General features: G+C 38.5%; 1 protein-coding gene across 2 annotated transcripts; it reads right to left on the bottom strand.

Moving 5' to 3' along the window:
- Positions 1 to 13,025: 13,025 nt before the first annotated feature.
- On the bottom strand, positions 13,026 to 22,512 carry LOC113235100 (zinc finger protein 141-like). Of its 2 annotated transcripts, XM_026470672.1 has the most exons (5): positions 22,376 to 22,512; positions 21,664 to 21,777; positions 20,611 to 20,773; positions 19,368 to 20,046; positions 13,026 to 13,243 (listed from the first exon to the last, which is right to left on the bottom strand). In XM_026470672.1, exons 1-5 carry the CDS (start codon positions 22,493 to 22,495, stop codon positions 13,216 to 13,218), a joined length of 1,104 nt encoding a protein of 367 aa, XP_026326457.1. In that variant the 5' UTR covers positions 22,496 to 22,512; the 3' UTR covers positions 13,026 to 13,215. The 2 variants fall into 2 exon arrangements, with proteins under 2 accessions (XP_026326457.1, XP_026326456.1); XM_026470671.1 differs by lacking the exon at positions 13,026 to 13,243 and having other exon boundaries at positions 19,061 to 20,046.
- Between the last annotated feature and the right edge of the window lie 1,143 nt (positions 22,513 to 23,655).

Here is a 23,655-nt window from a genome sequence, read left to right as displayed (position 1 = left end):
TTTTTTTCAATGAAAAAGTATCAATTATTATTACAATAAATAGTTCTATCGACTTATTCGAAGAACAGAGTCCGATGTGATTGTATAGTGAAAAGAGAATAAGTATGTTACGCGTAAAGGTGTTTTGAGAATTTATATATCTTATTTCGTTTGGGAAATATAAAGTCGAACAAAGGTCGATCTGACATCCACAGCGAAGAACGAAATGTACTATGTCCTGAGAACAAGTAGCCTTGCACATAGACCTTTGTTCTACGGATGAGTCGCTATTTTAACTTATTTTCTTCTCTGTAATATAATGTTGTTAGAAAAATTTCGGTAAACTTTAGAGGACGCATATGAAAGATTTTCTTAGAGGGATTGTAATTTAAAATAGCTTAAGAAACTGAACGAAGCCATATGACATTGTGCCGATTTATTCAATATAATAATATTCTTTTTCTCTTTTAATCTAAATCTAAGGCATTTGAGATGGGGTGCTACAGTCGCATGTTGCGCATTGGTTGGACACAGGGTCACGACCGAAACCGTGCTTCAGCCCGTTCATATGTCCCGGAAGACGATGCCATCTATCAAAAGGCGTAAAATTGAGTATCTTGGTCACGTGATCAAGAAGGATAGATCCACGCTGTTGTAGCTGATAATTATGGGCAAAGTCCAGGGAAAGAGACGCGTTAGGCGAAGAAAGAAATTGTGGCTGCGGAACATCCGGGAGTGGACCGGCATTGCTTCAGTCGAACAGCAGTTCCAGTTGGCTGCTGATACAGACAAATACAGGAAGCGGAAGAAGAATCTAAATCAGAGGGAACTCTATAGGATATACTATATCCCGTAATTGCATACTTATAATAGACAATATGATGGTGGTTAATTAATTAAAACGTAACAAAAATTATTGAGAGCCCATACCTCAAAATTCATCCACATTGTTATCTTTAGAATCTGTGACGTAGATGGGCGTGTCGATGCTAACGAGAATAGATTATAAACAAACGTTCGTGACGACAACACTGTTTGTTCAGTACTTATTTGGAAAACTAGCGGACGCCTTGCAAATCTACAGACATGTATTAAGGAAGACGAAATAGAGACGAATTGTCATTTAATTTGTTTGAAAACTATCTGTCATATCATTACGGTGACGACTGCGCTCCGATTGGCCAGCCCGAATTCGAAACAAACGACGGGTGTCATCAATTGTTTCATTTCAAAACGACTAGTTTAATAGGAATGAAACTATTTTTCCGGATTTAAATCGCGTATATTTGTTTTTTCAAACAAACCGACGTTTCGGGCCCTTTACAGGTCCCATGGTCACGGTTGACTGAGGTGGTACAGTCTTCAACCAGTTATGTCTAATATTGATGCAAACCACCCTATTTTTTCACTATAGTTACATTCCTATGTAAAATAGTTTCATTCCTATGTATAACAATCGCGAAAACCTAAGAACTCGATACGACTAGTTTAACTTGAGCTTTGCTATAATCGCTGAAAATTGAAAAATTACATATTTAACATTTAATTACCGATGAAATGTGATTCCGTTTGTTTCGTAATTAGATGTTTTGCTGTTTTTGCCACACCATCGAATGGAACAGCCCCCCATAGTTAGACATATTTATTATCTTTGTTACAATTAATAAGTTTGTAATAATAAATATATTCGGAATATACGGAGACGTACACACAGGTCAGTTGTTGGAGCTGTACTATTTCAGCTTTCTAATTAGTGATTTCAGTGCAAACGAGACTTGACATTTAAAAGTGTGCCTGAAGAATTGCCAGGGATAGATGGCTCTTAGTTCGTCTCATTTCTGGTTATGTACTCGATGCATATAAAGTACGTCAGACCTGTAGTTCTGAAATGTCCTCTCCAGGTTCAGTTGAGTAATGTAAATAGCGTTTAATATTTTTTTTAGAATGAATGGGTTTGATTCATCTCAGACATCGAGTATACAACCAGAAATGGAGACGAAATGTCATTTAATTTGTTTGAAAATTATTCTGCCATATCATTACTGTGACAACTGCGCTCCGATTGGCTAGCCCGAATTCGAAACAATTGACGGGTGTCGTCAACTGTTTCACTTCAAATCGACCAGTTTAATAATTTAAATAAAAAGTTAAAATTGCAAAATTACATATTTAATATTTAATTACCGATGAAATGTGATTCCGTTTGATTTGTAATTAGATGATTTGCTGTTTTTCCCACACCACCGAATAGAACAGCACGGCATTGTTAGAGATATTATCTTTATTACAATACATAAATACAGAATATTTTTTGACGTACACACAGGTCAGTAGTTGGCAAACGAGAGTTGATATTTATAAGAGCTGTATCGCTAATGAGTTACCAGGAATATATGGCCCTTATTTCGTCTCTATTTCTGGTTATATACTCGATGATCTCAGACTTCTTCCACAAAACTTTTCGCTACATCAAAAACAGCTGTTGCCGTGGCTCTTTTTAGCGTTCCTTTGGATCACATGTGTCAATTGTGTGATATAACGGTGGCACTTCACATGGCTATTTGCATTTGCGTATTCGATATATTTCGCAAGTGTGTAAATAGTTTGTGTGACAAAGTATTCGACAAATACAGCAATCATCAAACTCGTGTACCCTCTGGTCGTGTACCGAGCGCTGGTCGGTTTCTCGACGCATATCAAAGGAGCCAAATAGCAAATACACAAGTAAACCGTCCACTTCATACTTCATACTTGTCGGTGTTTGCATGTTTATAAGTTAAAAATTTTTCCAAGGACATCAAACACCCAATATCGGATACAAGTAGCCATGTGAAGTGTCACCGTAAGACTTTCACATCAAACCGACGGCGTTTCAAATTGTCTTTCACCACCATCTTGACTCTACACTTGAGATTATTTAAATATTGCAATTCTGATTACAAGTAAACAGACACTTTAATTACTGGTTAATCGACTACAGAAGTGATTTAATTTGGCCTATAATACAAAACTTAAGAGGGAGCAGAGGAAAAATTCCTAATCTTCGATTTGATTTTAGAGGGGTATATCAATATAAATAAATAATAAAATATTGTATGAGTAACTACACGATATATTCAAGCATAGACACTAATCAGAAACATAAAACAATAAAGTTTCCTCGATAGATAAAAATCACGAAATGACTCTAATTTTCACATTTTTTCGATTTATCCTCGAAAAGCTACAGGTTATTAGGACAAAAATTAGATAATTAATTATATTTATGCATGATCGAGAACTGTCACTACGGTTTTTTTAATCCCTTTAGTTTTAGAGTTATTCCGCTAAAACGAATTTGGTACTTTTAACGCGCAAAATTCAACATCTCCTGTCGCATGTCACGCGAACTTCAGGCATATATTTGTTTCACAAATTTGGGCGGAGCCAACGTCAAAACTTTTTTGGCATGAGAGCTCTTAAATATACATTATGTTGTTATAAAGGAGCACACCAAATACGTAATACAATGCAAGTCGTTGATGAATTTCGAAAAACCCAAGTGTACATAACATGTCCCTTGGCAGTAGAGCTCCTTGTGAAAAAGGTCGTTCAGGGAAGTATTGCCACCTTACCTACTTCTATCGCCAAGCAGTATTAATGCGTTCCGGTATTTTTATTAAATTACAGAAACGTAGAACTTGTCAACTTAGTCTCAAAGTGACGGGCGCAGTGGCAGTGCCTCTCAAATTTTTGCGATTTAATGCTCTGATTAGCACTGCAACCGTTATGGACAGGCGTGTCGCTTACCATCAGGCGTACGACTTGTTCGTTCCGTCACTTGGTGTCATGTAAAAAAATTACAGTGGGAATTAATCTCGACGAATCGTTAAATGACCATAAAGTCTTTAATTGTGCTTTAAAGACGTAGAAGGGATACTGACCGTTTGTTATCCTATAGTTCCAACGATCCCAGCTCGGTGGTAACTGTGCGTGGGTAAGATTGATGCGCACCATGTTTGTTTTCTCTGCACGAATTCCGACGTGTTTGTTTATGTACATTCGATTTACTGAAAATTCACTATAAACGCTGACAGATCTGTTGCTCTTAGATGTTTTAAATGCACTAGTGATTGCACTGCGTTGTTAATGATATGAATCTGTTTTTCTTCGTACACGTTATTTGTAGATTGTATTACCAATAAGTAGGTTATATAGTTGTCAACTCTGGCATTTATTTTGGGTGATCAATCGATTATGTACCATTTTTTTTGTACGAAACCAAGGACAAAACCAACAAATCGTGAAGTAACTGTTGCAGCGCCACTTAGAGCTTTAAATCAAAAAAGGTGTCAGACCTTGCACTGCCACTGCGCCCGTCACCCTGAGACGTAAGTTAACAAGTCCCATATGCCTGTAATTTCACCAGCACCCTTACCCTTCTAAACCGGATCGCAATTAATGCTCACATTACAGCTTCGCGTCAGAAATAGGTAAGGCAGCAGTACTTCCCTGGACGAACTCTTTCACAGGCAGCTGTACTAAAATATATATTAAATATTTATTTTACAATGACACTATGTGTACAAAAGACAGAAGGATTAATATATAGGTAGAGTACCGACCCTGTTACGATGTTTGAAACTTTGAAACTGATATAGCAAAGTATAACAGCTATTCCAATACGGTTTAGTGAGAAGATGGCCTTTGGAGGATACAAAGGAACTTGGAAATAAAAAGATTGATCTGAACACAACATAATCGACGAAACGAAAGCCTTATGCTCGGTCATGTAGAGAGAATGGAAGGTGGAACTGAGAAGACAGAACGGGAAGTGCCCGCCTTGAAGCATTGTGGTGCGGAACAAATACAATGGAGTATTTTAGTGTCGGTTGCCTAGATCTTCATGAGGTAGCAAACACAAACAACTAAGTTAAAGTTATGGCAAATTACGTCTTACAGAGCAGTCAGGGTCCTTATAAAGCAACATCCGATTACAATTCGCAATAAAAATAGGTGGTTTCGTGGAAAATAACATTTTATGTATATTTTTGCGCACGCAGAATGCCTGTGCAGTTACTCAGTACACCAGAACCAAATTCCAGGTGAGTGTAAATAATTATCTCAGATTAATCCGCGCCCACGTGTAATAGACATCATGGAAAACAACGCCAGGGTTAGCACGTGAGTAACTGATTTAATTACGTCGTACCTTCTAGCCATAGGGTAAGTATAGAAGAGTTTAGTTTGCAGTCAACAGTTGTGTAGTTGATAGTAAGTGACACGCCTACCCATAACAACCGTCACTCTGAAACATAATGTTGACAAGTGCCATGAGCCTGTAGTTTCATAAGCATCCCTATCCTTCAAAACCGGAAACCAGTAACATTACAGTTTGGCGGCAGAAATAGGTATGATGACAATGCTTTGCTGGAGGAATTCTTCTACAAGGAGTTCTACTGCGATTTAAACTGGATGTTGTAATCTGTATAATCGATAGATAATTTCCAGTAAATATTTTTAACGCGATCTCTAGCTCTTTCAACGCCGTAAGTTCATAATAAATCTACTTTACATTGCCATCAACAAATGTAAATGTATATTTGTTAATGAAAGTAATTTTTTTTTATAATACTTACCAAGTGATGGGTCGAACAAGTCCCGCACTTAGTGGTAAGTGACACGCCTCTCCATAACAGTTGCAGCACCACTCAAGAGCTTTAAATCGCAAAGATCTAAGAGGCACTGCCACTGCGCCCGTCGCCTGAGACATAAGTTGACAAGTCTCATGTGCCTGTAATTTAACCAGCACCCCGACCTTTCAAAACCGGAGCGCTGTAATGCTCGCATTACTGCTTGGCGGCAGAAATAGGTAAGGTGGCAGTACTTCACTGGATCAACTCTTCCACAAGGCCTCTACTAAACGTCTATATTTCAATTGTCTAACAATATAAGAATGTCGAGGAAAAAGGACATATCTCGTTATTCAGTAGGCGCTAACGACACAATATCAACCTGCGCATTTGGTGCCTTAAAAACTTCTAAGATTCATTAGTATCGCGACACACCAGCCCTAACTACTATTGTGAAACACGAAAAACTAAGAGGAAACATGAAGTTCACCGTAGTCAAGGGGTAAAGACTCCATAAACACAATTGAGTAGCGGCATGCGAGTGCCTGTGAATGAACGGTCAAAACTGTGTCGGCTATGAATCGACGAGAATATAGACTAATGTTGGCATACTTATTTACCAAGTACACTTGTTGTCATAGAGCAGTCGACAAAAAACAGTTAGTCTGAGATTGCAATCGACTTTATGTATTAGACTATGGAAATAATGTTTTCTTTATGATTATCAACATACTTTAATAAAAAAAACCGACCTCAAAAGTACGTGGAATTACGTCTATTTGCTAAGTTTCATTGAAATATCCCCTAGTTCGCCACTATACAGGACTTGATACTGGAGATAATAAAAATAGGTTCTCACTACGACACTACTCAAAGTACATCGAGGGAAAAACGCCTTGTATTGATGAAATAGCAAAATCAACTAAATAATTGCACCTAAATTAAAGTTAGGCGCTATTTATAAAAATGAATCTTCATGCGTGAACAGTCACCCTTTGAGGTGGATGATTTCCTTCAAATTGAAATGGGACCACTATGGAAGTACCCCCTTTCCAACAAAAAAAGAATCATGAAAATCGGTTCACAAATACCGGAGTTATCGCGTAACATACATACAAAAAAAAATACAAAAAAAAACAAAAAAAAAGAACATACAGTCGAATTGAGAACCTCCTCCTTTTTTGAAGTCGGTTAAAAAAGGAGGAGTCTTAATTCGACTGTATTTTTTTGTGTGTATTATTTTGATGATTCTTTTTTGTTTAAGATGTCTTAGTAATGGTCCCATTTAATTTGAAGAAAATATCCCACCTCTAAGAGTGGCAATCTAGGGGTGAATCCGGTTTCGCGCGATTCCATTATACGGTAAACGATTCCAAAGAACTTGACAAATAGGTTTTTTTTTGTTGTAAATTGAAAATAACCACTTCAGAGTGCGATGGCACTATCATGACGATGTTCATCATCAGCCTACAGCAGATCGCTGTTGGACATAGGTGCTCCCAATGTGCGCCATTTCGCCCGGTCCTCAGCTACGAGCACCATAGTCTCAATAAATTTGGATGGTTTTGTGACCTCAAAAGGTCAGTTATATAATAGCACCCCAATTTTACTAAAATATACAATTTTATCTGCACGGCCCCCGTAGCATGGCTTCGCATGATAGTCGCGTGCGATAAAATTGGAATAAGCGCGCGCTATTGGCTGTCTCAATCAGATCTAATTTAGATAGCCAATGGCGCGCGCTTATTTCAATTTTATCACACGCGTCGCGACTATCATGCGTACCCATGCTACGGGGGTTGGAACCTGTAGAGTTGTAGACTGGCTAAACAGGGGCACGAGGTTCATTTAGTGGTACATATATTCGTAACATGAGTATTCGGAGGGATCCTACACGTTTATATTGTGAAGCTTGTCAAATCTTAGCTTTAGGAACACATAATTTCCCACGTACCAAACAGTAAGGTAAACATTTACAAGATCTTGTATTTAGCACATAAACAGAGATATGAAACATCAATGAATAACAACCATAAAATGCAAGACGCTGACTAAAGGGAAGTGTATTCGAATAATTGAGATTCTTGGCGAAATCTCAAAAGGAAACGGGCAAATTATTGGCTTCTGAAATTGTGGGTTTTGTTTACTAAACATATCATTGATAAAATATGCTTCATTTTGGAGATAGCACTCGAAAGTAGGTACCTACAGGAAAGATGAATGAAATTTGGGACACCTTTATTTGGTTGCCTATAGTCAGTTTCCGTTCTAAATACACTAGAAAAATTGTAAATAAGCCAATGATATTATACACAATTAAATATCAAGAGTCAATTTGAAAGAACTTTTGGCCGAGGGTTTTGAGTAATCAAATGAGAGACTCGGTCCACATTAATTTATTGTAAAATAGGAGTAAGTAAAGAACAGGAAAAGGAAGAAAGGTGAAGTAAAGGCTGTAACGAAACAAAATAACAATATAAACACAGGTGCAGTCATATAAAAAACACCCCTTAAATTACATACAGGTACGTATAAAAGCAGGTACAACAAAAACAATGGTTTAACTGGTCAGAATTTAATATGAAGCCGAACATGTTTGCTCGCTTCGGAAATTTAGTAGAGAGCTAATTTGTGGTGAGGGAACCATTGACTTACAAATAAATGACGACGACGGGTCTAATACAAAAACCACGAAAAAAATGTCCCAAGTCAACCTATTTAAACGTAGTGACATGTAAAGGAATATGAAAAAGCTAAAACGTTGAATTTAAATTGTAATGTCATCGCAGTACTGTCTAATTTTGCTTGCTTCGCTGTCAGTCGAACAAACGAAGACTAAAGCGTGAATGACGCTCTGTATACGATTTTAACGCTCTATAAGTTCGGACACTTTTTAGCGCGGACCCGAAGTCCATATAATTGTAAGTCAATGGAGGGAACGGAGAAAAGTAAGAGTTACGAAGAAAAGGATTAAAGAACGATTCAAAATTTCAAAATCGGTGGCCAGAAACCAGAGACAATGGTGATAAAAAGGTGGGATGACGACGAAAAAGGTCGGATCGTCACAAACTGATTCATTTGAACAACGATGTCTTGAATATCGAGTTCTTAGGTTTTCGCGATTGTTACACATAGGAAATGAAACTATTTTTCCGGATTTAAATCGCGTATAATTTGTTTTTTCAAACAAACCGACGTTTCGGGCCCTTTACAGGTCCCATGGTCACGGTTGACTTTAATTGAAATTAAAAAACATACTAATTTCAACAGGGAAGATGGTTTCTCCGTACCACCAGTTTGGGATCCAGTATTTCCTCTAATGAAAAATCCCAAACAGACATAAGACTGCAATACTAATTAATATGTTTTAGTTTATTCTACTTTCTATTAATAATTAATAATAAATTAAACTTAATAAAAATTCATTCAATAAAATAATTTGTAAAACTTAATGTAGCGTAAATTGGAATGTTTTCTTTGTAAAATTTAAAATAAGGTATTTAATTAATAACTATTGTAACTATAGTGAAAAAATAGGGTGGTTTGCATTAATATTAGACATAACTGGTTGAAGACTGTACCACCTCAGTCAACCGTGACCATGGAACCTGTAAAGGGCCCGAAACGTCGGTTTGTTTGAAAAAACAAACCATACGCGATTTAAATCCGGAAAAATAGTTTCATTTCCAACGAAGTCTTAAGTTATCGTCATTTGAACGTCTTTTATTTACAAGCAACTTCTCAACATTCACATTTGGCAGAAACTGCAAATACCAAAAACTTTTAAATAAAAAGTCAATATCTGAGCAGTCTGTTTATTACCTCTGATAAACAAATGTATAATAAATTACAAAATAACTACAGAGTAACATACAAGTGTACTAATGTGTTGAGTGAGATTTTATTCCTTAGGAACGTTTTTTTTAGAATGTGCGAAACGGAAGTTCGCTTCCAAACTTCAACATAATATGAAACTCGTGAAACTTGGGGGCGAAATAAACACAGAAGCGATCAGAATAGAAGGTACTTCAGCTTAACCGTGTGACTTGAAAGCCAGTCTGAATTTGAGTTAAAAATGTTAAAAACATCTTTGAAAATTTGAGGTTTTGTCTTGTTTGGTTTCGAAAATGCAAAGCTCGCAATGTTAATAATTCGTACATGCGCCTCTATAAACAAAAGTACCAAAGTGAAGCACATTCTTATATACAGAAAAAGAATATACAAATTTTTATCTATTTCTCCATCTCCCATTTTAAACTCGCTTCGCACAATCTATTAAAACTTCACCAGAACACTAATCGTGTGCAGGAATTATGTACAAAGGCCTTAAACTTAACAATACGAGGTTAAGAGCACGTCAAACTATGATTTAAATTCAACTTGATTAGAATGGGCAAATGTGTTAGTTTGGTGTGCTCTTGACTGTTCTACATAAATTATTATTGCAAGATTTAGGTACACGTTCAGACTTTTTCCTATGATTTTTTTAAACAAGTTAGCAGAGAATATGCAACGAGTCGCAGCAAGGTCTACAGAAATGCTTGTTTTAAATATACGAAGTTAAACTTGCACTTATCCTTCTTTATCTCTTTGCTTATTGGCGGTGCCTTCTTTTCCGCACAGTGTACGAAGTTTCGATGACAAATTAATAATTGTGTCAACGAATTCACGGGAGGAGGACCTATTTATGGGGGGCCAAAGCCTAGTGGCCGCCATTATGAAAGTAATAATAAGATTGCTTTTTTGTTCTATTCGTCCAGAAAGGTTCTCCTTTCTGGATGAATAGAACAAAATACTGCCCTGTTTTCTGTGGAAGAAAATTACGTCGCCTTACTATGTCGTTTCTTGGTCATTTACAATATTCATCAACATGGGTTTAAAATATTGCCTCATTTGTCTTTTTGTCTATATAATGTTACTTCAGATGTTCCACGGCAGAATAGGAGCGAGTTGTGTATTCCACAGTCCTCTCTGGCTAAGAATTGGAGATGTTTTGTTCTATTATTAATTTGTATTTCTCTTTATACGAGTTATGCATATCATTTTTCTATTACCCAAAACCTCCATCACAAGGCAGATCCATAATTAGAACAAACAACTTTCATTTTACAGCTTGACGCAGCCGTTCCTGGATTTGTAAGTTAATAATAAAAAAAAGGAAAATAAAAAATTGTGTGACTGTTCGAGTGATACGCCACGTTAATATAATGGTTGTGCACAAAATGATTATCAATATTTACAGGTAGTAACTTGTTAAGAATACCGCTATTATTTTCCAAGTGCTTCAGATCGTTGCGGTTATGGTGCTGAAAATCTTTCTTCACTCTGTAGCGTTGTGTGACAATGAAGTCGTCATCACTCAACCAGACTAATGCGACGATATCACGTCACTATTATTTTCCCCACTTACCACATTGACTGTATCTGCACTTTTTACTTACTAATTGTTATGTATCTTGTAAGAATAAGCGATATACACGCTAAGTTTTTGTATGTGCTGTTAAAATATACTACTCTTTTGTTTACAAGTTTCATTCAATGCTAAGTACTTATCTCACAGAATGGTTTCAAACAACGAGTCACTGTTACTTTCTGTTATTCTTTGTAATGTACACCGCAGCATTTTGTGCTACCCTATATTGTAAAGTCCCTAAAAAACAATGCAGAATTTTTTCAAAAGTCTGGTCGGTTATTTTCAAGTCTATGAAAAGAAAAAATTTGTTGACTGTAATTTTTTCGGAGAAACGGCAGATTCAGTAAATGACGGAATTTGTACAATGAATCTGGCAATTAGTACGTTTTACTTATATGTTGCTCTGATCCCAAAGTAGCTTGTATTAAGGAAATCGGAGGCAACGAGGGTACCACTAATACCCAGACCCAAGACAATTTAAAAAAGTTAGTATTTCTCAGAGCCACTCCGCCACGGAGGTCGAGAATATTTTATATTCTTGTAAATTTCGTATTCTTCAGTTGATTAGTTTTTCTATTTACTAAAATTTGATATGTGTCTGCTTTGCCACAAAATGTGAATTATGCATTTTAATTTAGATTTTTTTCAATAAAGGTCGAATAAGGCTATATATAAGTACTAAGTCGATGTTAAAAGTTATTAATAGCTACTTTCCGTAATTCTTATAATTATTATTTTTTATAATATCGAGTGACGGGACAAACACGTGCGCCCAATGGTAATCTACACGCCTATCCATAACAGTTGCAGTGCCACTCAGAGCTTTAAATTGCAAAGATCTGAGGGGCACTGTCACTGCGCCTAGCAAGACATAAGTTGACAAGTCCCATCTGCCTGTAATTTCACCAGCACCCAGAAATATAATGTTTAAATATAATACGTATTTATTTTTTCTCACATCAGATATAGAGTAACAGTATAGTTTCAGTATTCAATTTTGTTAGAGACAAGGGCCTAAACTAGGATACCCTGTCTTAGGTCTCTATTTTTTCTGTTCCGTTAACTAGGCGTTAGCTGCGTCCATTGCCTATTCTACACTAAACCTTCAAATTCACGTTTGCACCAACATAATATGCAAGAGCGAAAACTCCATTAAAATGTTCGTTACAACTTAATAAATCGTTAAAGCGTGAAACACACTGAGAACGGGTGCGGGTAATTGCGGAAATACGCCCGCCCGCCGTACTCCAGACCCGACACGCGCCCGACCCGCACCCGTTCTCCGTGTGTTTTACGCTTAAAGACAATAATACTAGCAATGTTTTTAAGTATCCTCAGTGGAATTACCATTAGTTATTAATTTATCATTGGCACTACTAACACATATAAATGACCAATACATCGTTTATATACACGTTGAACTACTTTTTTAAATATACAGTTAATATTAGATAACTATGATTGGACGTTATGTTAACGAAATATGATCTTAACCATTAGAATTAATAAGTCAAATTGACGCCCTTACGTCGAGTCGTTAGACTACATAGAGTCTATAATATCAGTTTTACTTCTTTTGCAAGTAAATAAGTGGCTTAATTACGTACATATCACACACTAAACCATTCTATTCTAACTCACACTTCCGTTCTCCATCTGAAACAATTACCGTCAAATACGTAACACTCGATCAAACAACAAGACAATTTTAAGTACGAAGCTTCATTCGTGCGCATTATACGTCTTTTCTTTTCATTCCAATATTATTTATTTGACAGTAATTGCTTTGGACGAATGTCGGACAGAGAAATGCTCATTCTTCTCAGGGGAATCTGCCTTACGAATGAGCGGTAGAGTTTAACTATTGTGACGATTTCAAGTGTAATAATGCTTACCTATGAAATAAAGATTATTTTGAATTTGAATTTGAATTAGAATGAGAGTACAGGGTCTGGAATTGAGAAAATACGATTTGAAAAAAAAAAAACAACGAATGAAACCAATATGTATAATAAGGGGTATTTGTAAAGGTTCCAGAGAAGTTTCCTCCGCGTACAATTAGGTTGTGAATTGTACTCCCTGTCGGGATTTTTCCCGCAGGAATACAGCATGGTGTCAAAAGGGGTTTGAGAAGAGTCGTAAAGGGTTGGCAACGTGCTCGTGACCCCTCTAGTGTTGCAGGCGCGCATAGGCGACGGTGACCGCTTTCCATCAGGCGAGCCGTATGCTTGTTTGCTGCCTACATAATATAACTAGGCTATATTACTAACATCGTAAACAATAACTTTTCGCATATATTCTCGTTTATAAATGGATAATTAAGTATTATGTATAAATAAAAATAAACACATTATTCGCAATAAAAACCATTCCTTTTTTTAAATTTTTCAAATTGTGTTTTCTGAATTCCACAATTTCGAGTTACGACAGTATTTGCATTCATGTGCGATATGTTAATGTTTGGTGCTAGCATATGCAAGTTTGTGAACCTTTGGAAAATGTGTGAAATCCTGGACAAACATGGCCGACAATTAAATTACATACAACGCCGTAACAACAGCGGCACCACTGCGCCGCAGTTGTGGTCGCCCTTGCATTTGTTTATGCATTTACATACGCGTACCGCGGCGGCGGCAACGAGCGCTGCCGCAATTGTCTAGTAATGTACGGCTGCGGTGAAGGTTCTAAAATCTCTCATTAATAATCACACTAATGTACGATTTCTGTTGATCACGCCGCATGAGCTGCAGCCGCACCGCTAGTGCTGCGGTATGACAACGCAACGCTTGCGGCGGTAAAAACGTCGTCGCCGCGGCGCCATGTGTAGTCAGCCTAACCTAAACCCTGACCTTTGCCCAGCTGACATGACTGTTGTGCCCAGCAGTGGGACGTACAATATGTATGTAAAATGCAGGCGTGCCTATTCTCCACAAAACCCTTTGAACTGACTCAGATTTTTCGTGATATATGTACTGTCTCCAGCTACTGGAATGGACCTATCGTCCACTTTGAACTTCGGCAGATACATTCAATCCATGGCCAAAAATGCAGCAAGGAAGCTTGGCATCCTTGGCATTCCAGGATGATGCGTTACTTTACACCGGGACAGTGGCTTCAGCTGTACCAAGCACAAATCCGGTCGTGCATGGAGTACTGCTGCCACCTTTGGGATGGCTCCGCTACATATCAATTGGCCACTTTGGATTAAATTGACAAGCGTGTCAAGAGGCTTATAGGTGACTCGGAATTAGTGGAGCCGAAGCTGCAGAGCCTTGAACACCGCCGTAAAGTTGCCTGCTTATCGGTATTTTACATGATATATCACGAAGAGTGTCCGCTGGAATTACACGTTTTCGCCCACCCCTTTCCATCGCTGGGGGCCCAGGCGTAGGCTTGGGCTCCACCTCCACACCTATGTTGTGGATATTCCAAAGATTCGCACGAAGCGTTATGCTTCCACATTTATATGGCGAACGGCTATGAAGTAGAATTCCCTGCCTGCAGACTTGTTCCCTGAACGTTAAACTTGGGTCTTTTCAAGGAGAGAGTGAATAGGCATTACTTAGGTGTGTATGCTCCATCATCGACCTCATCGTCACTTTCGATCAGGTGAAATGGATGTCAAATGCGTACTTACAATTTATATTAAAAAAAAATGACATGAAAGTCGAGTCAGAAAGTTAAAACGTATGCTTAGAAATACGTATAATAAGTCGATGCGATAGTTTTAAGATCCCGAAGGAATGTCCATAAATCAACAGTATGTTTGAAATACACACCTTAATAAATCAAATTACATGTATTAAGTAAGAATTATTTGTCGAAATTTTCCTAAATATTTCGAAAAATTGGTGTTGCAACAAAACTTCGCAAAGTTAAGATAAATATAGTCTACTTACGTATCCCAAATAACATCAATTTTAATGTACTTAAGAGAATCCCGAATCCCGTAAAGGTGCAGGTTTCTAAAAAATATTGTTGTAAGGCAGTCTCCACTTTCTGAATCTGTTCCTCGAAAAAACTCTACATAAACTCTATCAATAACAAACTAGTGGTGTAATTTCACAAAAATAAATGATCAACATTACAATGGTTATGAAAGTTTCGTATATTTTTAAAATTTGTCTATGATAAAAAAAAATTATTTGCAGTTGAAATGATTTTAATTACACGTTATGCACATTCAGTAGTTGATGTTAGGGCGCTCTTAACTAAGAAGAAGATACTTAATAGAAATCTTCTATAATGATATTTGCGTCATATACTACAACAGATTATACTACTGTAGGTTATGGATAATTGATTATTTACACATTAATTATAAACAAGTATTTATCTATATTCTGTTACTTACATTGACTAAGCTAATCAGTGCTTTTCGATAACAAATTAGAAGTATAAGGCAATAGGAAATAAATACCTGGATTATCGTAGCGTAGTTTATAAGACTCGACGTAAGAAGTTGTAAGTAAGGTGCAACGAAAAAGCGCAACAATACTTCATAGACTCATTGTATATAAAATTACAAAAAGGCAACTTCCCTCCGTTTCCACTAGTTCTATTGATTAGTCCTATTATAGAACTTCTAGTTTTTTTTTGTTGCTATTGTTTTATTAAATATATTTAAATAATAATAGAACTAGTGGAAAAATTCATTCCCAGAAACAGCTTTTTTTGCTTTGCATTTTTACAATCTGCTAAAATGTGTTGTCGAAATTTTCAAAACATATCGACCCCTCCTACGTAAAATATCTTATGTCGAAATTGCCAAGTTTACAGGGAAGCGTTTTAAAGTTTTGAATTCACTGAAATGAGCATAACACGTGACTTTAGCATTTCCCAGTTTTATTCGATGATCACATGATAATGATCTATATCATTACAGATTATCTAACCGATATCTAGGATTTTATAATAAATACTCTATGTGACTAACGGGCTTTGCCGAATAAAACTGAGAAATGCTAAAGTCACGTGTTATGCTCATTCGAAACTTCGGGGTCGAATTGTAGAACAATGTTTAGCATTCTCATGAGTCCAATAAGACCATAGAGTATTATGGTACTTTTTTGTTACAGTCTATATATTTTAGTCTGGAATCTAATATCGTAGCCACCGCATGTCATGCAGTAGCGGACAAATGCCATAATGACAAATAATAATTATTTTAATTAGGTTTATTTCTTAAAAATAGTTTACTAGTACGGGTTTGGACCCTGGCTAATTTGCACGCAGACTAATATCAAAAGTAGTGCAAACTACCGCCTCTTGACCGTCACTGCGCTTGTATGAGTGGCCTTCGCTACAGCTACCGAAATCGTAGTTTCAGCGCCTTCCAAAGTTTCTCTATTTATGGTAAAAAGCCGAAAGCGCCGAAATTACGCGACTGATTTTGGGTATCTGTAACGCCTTTTATTAAACTAATTTAATAGATAATACAATTTAAATAAATAAAGTACAGCAACTTTATTCTTAACTGAGCAGAATATACACATTACGGAGATCCCGTTTATTTTTATTATGCTGAATATTGCAATAATTATTCATTTTTACACAATTAAAATTAAGAAAAGAGATTAAGAGAAAGTTTAAAATTAAAAGGAGTTATAAAAATAAAAATTTATAAACAAAATTGTCTAAGATTTGGTCCGACATTAACAATGGAATTATCCTATCATCTGATTTAAAACAACAAGAGCACTCGTAAGGTACAACTGTTAAAATGTACGGACACAGAACAATAAATACAGTAGAAGTGGTTGGTTAGCGTCGCACGCGTGCAAACAGTAGGCCTATTTAGACTTGATCTCGTTTGCCATTTTCGCTTTGTACAGTATGGTTGTGTCAAACATTTCACGCAAATTCTCTAAAATCGTAGAATAATGCCTTATTGGGCTGATTTGGAATGCTCCAAACATATTACCCGCATTTCATATCATCGCTAAGTTTTATTTTAATAAATTTTCAACGTTTTGTTTATCGAACTTATTTTTTGTACTGTAAAACGAAAGTAAACATTATTCCAGAGCAATGCGGTCGAGTTTTATCTTTTTGGTCGAGTTTTATCTTTTGAAGAACTAAGTAAACATCCCTAATTTTCCACTTTAGTAGCAAATAAAAGTTTAGCTAAAAATGCTTCACGACTGTTTCGTTAATTTTAAACTTAATTGATCGAAATATAGTTCATTAGGCAATTTGTGCTTTAAAGAAGACATCTGTTGTCAAGATGCTACTTTCTATTCGTTCAGATGTTAGTCATTCGTCGTAGTCCAGCTACTGGCCGCAAGATGGCAGCACGTTCTATAAAATTTCAATATTAAATCAAAACGTCGTAACTTTCAATGAAGGTCTTGAACCGTCAATGATATGGCGACTGGGTAAAGTTTAAACTATATTAGCAGTCCAAAATATGTTTTACAGTCACATCTTTTTAAATTAGAAACGACCAATCATTATCAAGATTTCATAGTGTTTATTTTCTGTGTACGTTTTGGCGACAGCGGTTTTGATCACAGTACAATAAATGTAGTAGAAGTGGTTGACATTCCACGCGTGCCAACATTAGGTCTCGAAAGACCTGTTTGAAGTCAGGCCGCCATTTTCGCTTAGTATGGTCGTATCATTCTTTCGCGCAAATTCTTTAAAATCGCAGATAAATGCCTTATTGTGCTGTTTTGGAGAGCAAACTACTTAGCACCAGTCAAGTCCTCGCAAATAGGACAAAATCACAGAGCAATAAATATAGTAGAAGTGCTTAGTTTGCGTGACACGTGTGCCAACAGTGCGTGGAGTTTCACATATTTAAATTTAGTCCGCCATTTTCACTTTGTACGTTATGTAGTGTCAATTGCCTCGCGCAAAGCCTCACAAATCGTGGAACAATGCTTTATTTTGATACTTTGGGGTGCGAAAATGACAGTATCACTATAAATATTGTCTATCGTTAAGTCTTATTTTGTTTAAGTAAATGTTTTTTGTCGCAATAATTTTTTGTTATAAGAAACTAAAGTAAGCCTTATGCCGCTACAATATGGTCGTTTATTTTTTAGAGAACTAAGTAAACATTTCGGATTCGTCGAATCCAAAGTTCAGTGATTGACCGTTAGATGGCAGCACTATGATCGAAATTTCAATATAAAATCAAAACGTCGTTAACTTGCAATAACAGTTTTTTTTATTTATAATACCAAGCGACGGCACGAACAAGTCGTGCGCCTGGTGGTAAGCGACATGTCTATACATAACAGTTGCAGTGCCACTCGGAGCTTTTAATCGCAAAGATCTTAGGAGCACTGCCACTATGCCCGTCGACCTGAGACATAAGTTGACAAGTTCCATGCGACTGTCATTTCACCAGCACCGTTACCCTTTAAAACTGGGACGCATTAATGCTCACATTACTGCTTGGTGGCTGAAATAGAGAAGGTGGCAGCACTTTCCTGGATGATCTCTTTCATACGGAGCTCTACTGCTACTAAAAATTATTGGTGTTGAACTTTCAACGATATGCCAACAGGGTAAAGTTTAAATTATATTAACTGTCCAGACTTTGTTAGTTCTTTTTATATTTGAATCTACGACCAATCATTATCAAGATTTTCTAGTGTTTCAAATTACGAAAATGTGAGTTTTAGCGCCAGCGGTTGGTCTCCAATTAACGAGTAATCCCTGTACCATATGAATACCTGAGCAAAGGACCACTGGGGCACTTCCCAGTTCCATTTCCTATATTGATCCTACCAAGAATTAAACCTGGGACAACCTTATCCAGTGTCCACAGTGCAAACGTTGGGACACCGAGGTGTTACTTACGTTATGTGCGTTATTATTTCATTATTTAATCATTTGCTCAAAAAATGTTCGTTTACGAGTTAAGTCACTTTACTATTATGGTTGATGAGATCAGTAAAAGAACCAGACATCGCCCAAAGAATTGTTAAATTGAAATGTTAAAGGCCGGGATACATTGCTCGTAGAATTTGAAGAGTTCTCGAATAACTAGTAGCGGAAGTCGTAGAGTGGGTAGATAAAACTACAATGTGGATGTCTTTTGGCTGAAGTGATTGGTGATACTGAAGCTGTTGAAGAAATGTTGCGATGCAAATCATTTTCCTTACGCCACAGTATTAGATGTATGTAAAAACGCAAGTTCAGTGCTGTACTTGTTTAAGTGGACATCGGTCTTTGTTGGCAGTTATCACTGGAACTCTCTGCTTCGTGAGAAAATAAATGAGTCCCGGCAAAAGGTTAAGCCGCCAAACAATTGATTATAAAAACCTACAATAAGTTATATTTTTGAATGTTCCAATCAAAAATATAACGCACGTTTACCTCACGTGGATATGTTATAAATAGCCGCCAACCGTTCTAAAAAAGCGTTCTCCATCGGTTCCCCGTTAATACTCTCGCCCCTTTCCCTGTCGAGGTTTCTCAAATCGTTTAACGTGACCGTGTGGACGTTCGCATTCTTCTCGACGTGAGTAAACACCTGCATCTTGCCGTCGGTGTTGTCCGCTCTAGCGTAGGCGGGTTTGTCGCCGTCCCCGTTCAAACCGTTCCTCAGAATCGGCTTCAGCACGGCCAGCTCCCGCTCCTGCTGGCCGTCCTTGAAATGTCCCACTCGGTCGCCGTACTCCTTGGCCTTGAAGGCCTCCTTGTAGTCGTCGCCGTACAGCTCCTTGAACTTGTCGCAATCCTGCCGCGCGTCGAACGGCTCGGCGCCGACCTTGAAGTGGCCGTCGCCGCCCTTGCCCGCCACGGTGACGTTGGGCGCGCCGGCCTTCCTGGCCTGGCTGCGCCGGGGCTTCTTCTTGTCGGCCTTGTCGGCCTTGTCGGCCTGGTCGGCCTGGGCGGCCTGGTCGGCCTGGGCGGCCTTGGCGGGCTCGGCCGTCGGGGCGCCGTTGGCGTCGTCCTTGGGCCTGCGCGCCTTCTTGTGCTCGTCGAAGCGGTTGCGCACCTTCTCGTGCGTGAGCATGTGCCGGCGCAGGTCGGCGCCCACGCGGAAGCACTTCCCGCACGTGGCGCACTTGTACGGCCGGTCGTCTGCAACAGGGAGTTCACTGGAGGTGGATAGGGTGGACGGGGGCAATGGCTTCTGTTGGATACTGTGCAAAGGCGGGATTACAGCAATTGCAGGCAAAGCACTCGTAGTCCTGTCGACAGAACTAGTGGGAATAATGCTGCCGTCCGATAACTAAAATGCGGGCAGGTTACAAAATATTTTTTTGAGATTTAGCAACCCAGTTTCAGAATATTTGTTTAATGATATTTTAGCTATGCATATAAGTCGAACACGTTAACTAGTTCCAACTGTTTTCAAAAGATAATTTTGTGCTCTATCTTTTGTTCTTTAAAACGGATAATTGACCATTTGTCACTTAGCCACGCTTTAGTTGATGAACGGCAGAATGGCGGCAGCCGCAGCAATGAAAACATACTACCAGCGGGTGCTTTGAAATTGCGAACGCATAAGACAGCGCGACCGTTTCCATATTCAAGTATATACTGCAGTACATAGTGCTATTGTGCCGTGGTTCCCAGATACGATTCGATTAGCAAACTACTAGAATAATAATTATACTGCGCTAGTCGCATTTGTTAGTTTACCTGTATGAATCCGCATATGGATGAGGCGGTACGAGGAGGCACGAAAGGTCTTGGGACAGTACTCGCATTTGTAGTTCAGCTCGCCGGTGTGGATACGTCGGTGAATGTTCAGGGAGTACTTTCTTGCGAACTCTTTGCCACAGAATTCGCACTTGAAGTTTTTCTGCGAACATATTTATTGTACTATTAAAATGTGTTCTGATTTTTGCAAAAGTAAAAACAATAAAACTACAAACAGTTGCTCAATTTTAAACATTGCGTACTAGGTATAAATAAGTAATGATTTCATCAAACGATAAAAAGTAATGAGACGTGCAGTTTTTTATAAAATAGATAGAGACGAAACTGCCCTGCCATCGAATTTGTATTTTTTAATTCAAGAGAGACTTGTGTTGATCAACAATCTCTATAAACCCAGTATTGTTTCCGCGTGGTCGGAAGTCAGCCGATTAACCACCACTCGTGCAACATGCGTTAACTTGGAACAGAGATCCTAAAGCAATCCCGTGGATTATATACATGATACATATGCTCACGGCCTTGTCTCACAGGAGAGGTAGGCAGAGACCACGGAACGCCACCTTACTTTATCCTGACACAAATTTCGAGCCTCAAATGCATCAACTACCCTTTTCATAGAACTTATTTTATTCTTGTCACTTCAGATCCTAGCCTTTTTGAGGACATCACTGATCTGGTCAAAGTGTAAGTCATTCTGAGAAGTCGCCTTAAAACCCTTCCATCCAATTATAAATCTGTTTGATAAATCTATTTAAGACTGATGCCCACCGCCGGCTAACAATTGGTGTCAGAAGTGGGATGCTAAACAGGTTCTATACTGAGCCATTAACATCCAAGCGAATCTGCAACGGTGTCATCGTGGTCAACAGTCAGCCTCGTCCCATAGGACCAAGCCCGCATTATACAAGCTTTCCAAATTCTGCATGCCGTAGAGGACGGTTAGCCTTTATTTATAGCCTTTCGGTAAGCGTGAGAAAGAGAATGGATTTGAACGAGATTCTTCAAGGTATCAGAAGCATGACTTGAACCCACCTGGCGGGAGTGCAAAGACGCCTTGTGATACTTGAGGTCGCTCCACTGACGGAACTGGCGGCCGCACTCCTCGCATTTGTACGGCCGGTCGCCGTTGTGCACGCGTTTATGGACCTGTCCGGAGAAACCACAAAATCATTGGTATTTTAGAATATGTGAAAAATACCCAATTAATCTGGTAACCGAGTCTTTAAAAAAAAAGCGACGAATCGCCTACCGGTACAATGTTGTCAAAAGATTATTTTGAGCAATGAAAACTTCAATGCCTTCATGATACTCGTCAGCCTATCGCAATCCACAGCTGGATATCGCCATATGTGCCCCATTTCGCCCGGTCCGCTTGCCGCGTCCAGTACCTTATTCATAATAAAACTTGACACATTCTGAATCATCAACATCAACCCATTATACGTCCTACTGCTGGACATGGGTCTCTTCCAAGGCTAGGTTTTAAGTCTTAGTTCACGATGTCGGTCCAATGCGGGTTGGGTACAAAAATATATTGAGGTTTCAATATGTTTTCCTTGACCACGAGAGGCGTTGCTACTAAACATTGTAAGCATTCACAAATGTGTAATAAAAAAATCATAGGTACATGTCTTGACTGGGATTAGAACCATCAATTGAGAAGTACTGTTATCCTGTTGCACGTAGGCGATATTCACATTTAACACAAAGTAATACACAGCTGAATCTGTTCAGCTGCACTGACCTTGAGAGCCCCCTGCGTGTAGAATTCCTTCCCGCATTCACGGCACACATGCTGCTTGCTGTTGTGCGACAGCAGGTGGTACAACAGGCTGTTGCGGTGGAAGAACACGCGCACGCACATCGGACACTGGAACTTCTTCACCTGTGCAGGTACGCTTATCACGTCAACATTGCCATTGGTGACGAACAATTTGCATGCAAATGTGTGCATGCAACCGGTGTTGCTTTCATTGTCATAATCACATAGACATATCATTTCCTACATGACTATGACTAAATGGAAATAAATGGTACAGAAAAAGGTCTTAAAGTAATTGAATGATCCAACATAAGCCCTGTAAGGGCACTGCAACTTAACTTACTTTAATAAATACATTATCTGTTGTCATTATCTATTATTATTGTCTAGGTATTATCATTACCTAGTTATCGATTTGCTTTGCTTTAAAATAGAAGAGAAATAAACAGAAGTAAAGCAAAAAACAATGAGAAGAACATTTTAAATTATAGACAAACAATTTCAACTAGAAATACTGCGTTTTTTGCTAATGGACGCTAAAATATTCTTGTAGGATTGGTGTAGGTGTTCTTTTATGGCGAGTTTACACAGAGTCGATTGCCGCCGTCGGCAGACTAAGACTTTAGTAGCAGTAGAGCACCGTGGGAAACAGTTTATACAGGGAAGTAGAATATGAGCATTACTGCGTTCCGGTTTTGAAGGAAGGAATAAGGGTGCTGGTGAAATTACAGACACATGGGACGTATCAACTTATGTCTCAGGGTGACGGGCGTAGCAGTGCCCCTCAGATCTTTGCGATTTAAAGCTCTGAGTGACACTACAACTGTTATGGACAGGCGTGTCGCTTACCAGCAAGCGCACGACTTGTTCGTCCCATCACTTGGTATTATAAAAAAAGACTGCTTTGCCGAAGGAGGCGTTTTCTACTCACTGTTTACACCGAGTCGACTGTCACCTTCCCAGGAACTACCAAGTTACTACAATTACAAATTTACGCACAAAGTCATAACAAATCGTTCGAAACGGCCAACAAAATGATCGGGTAGGCAAGTATTTCCCAGGCTTCCAGCACGCGCGTTGTGGTGAGACGCAGCCACCGACGACACACTGAAACTTATTGTCTCGACTGTCGCTTGAAGAATGTCCCTATCTATCGATCCGAGAGATAGGGTTTTTCCGGAGAGACTATGGGCTCGACGGCAAGAACAGGGTACAGCGGGCGTCCGGGCCAAGCCCTCCGCCAGTGATACTCTGGTGGATCA

Source organism: Hyposmocoma kahamanoa, unplaced genomic scaffold, assembly GCF_003589595.1.
Source record: "Hyposmocoma kahamanoa isolate Upper Pololo Valley unplaced genomic scaffold, ASM358959v1 87, whole genome shotgun sequence".
NCBI classification, from domain to species: Eukaryota; Metazoa; Arthropoda; class Insecta; order Lepidoptera; family Cosmopterigidae; genus Hyposmocoma; species Hyposmocoma kahamanoa.
This window is presented reverse-complemented; position numbering and strand designations above follow the sequence as displayed.

Coding starts and splice junctions, on each gene's coding strand:
- LOC113235100 (XM_026470671.1), bottom strand. CDS start 22,495: ATGTGCGTGCGCGTGTTCTTCCACCGCAACAGCCTGTTGTACCACCTG. Junction 21,778..22,375: donor ACACGCAGGGGGCTCTCAAG/GTCAGTGCAGCT, acceptor TTCTCCGGACAG/GTCCATAAACGCGTGCACAA. Junction 20,774..21,663: donor CGTCTTTGCACTCCCGCCAG/GTGGGTTCAAGT, acceptor ATATGTTCGCAG/AAAAACTTCAAGTGCGAATT.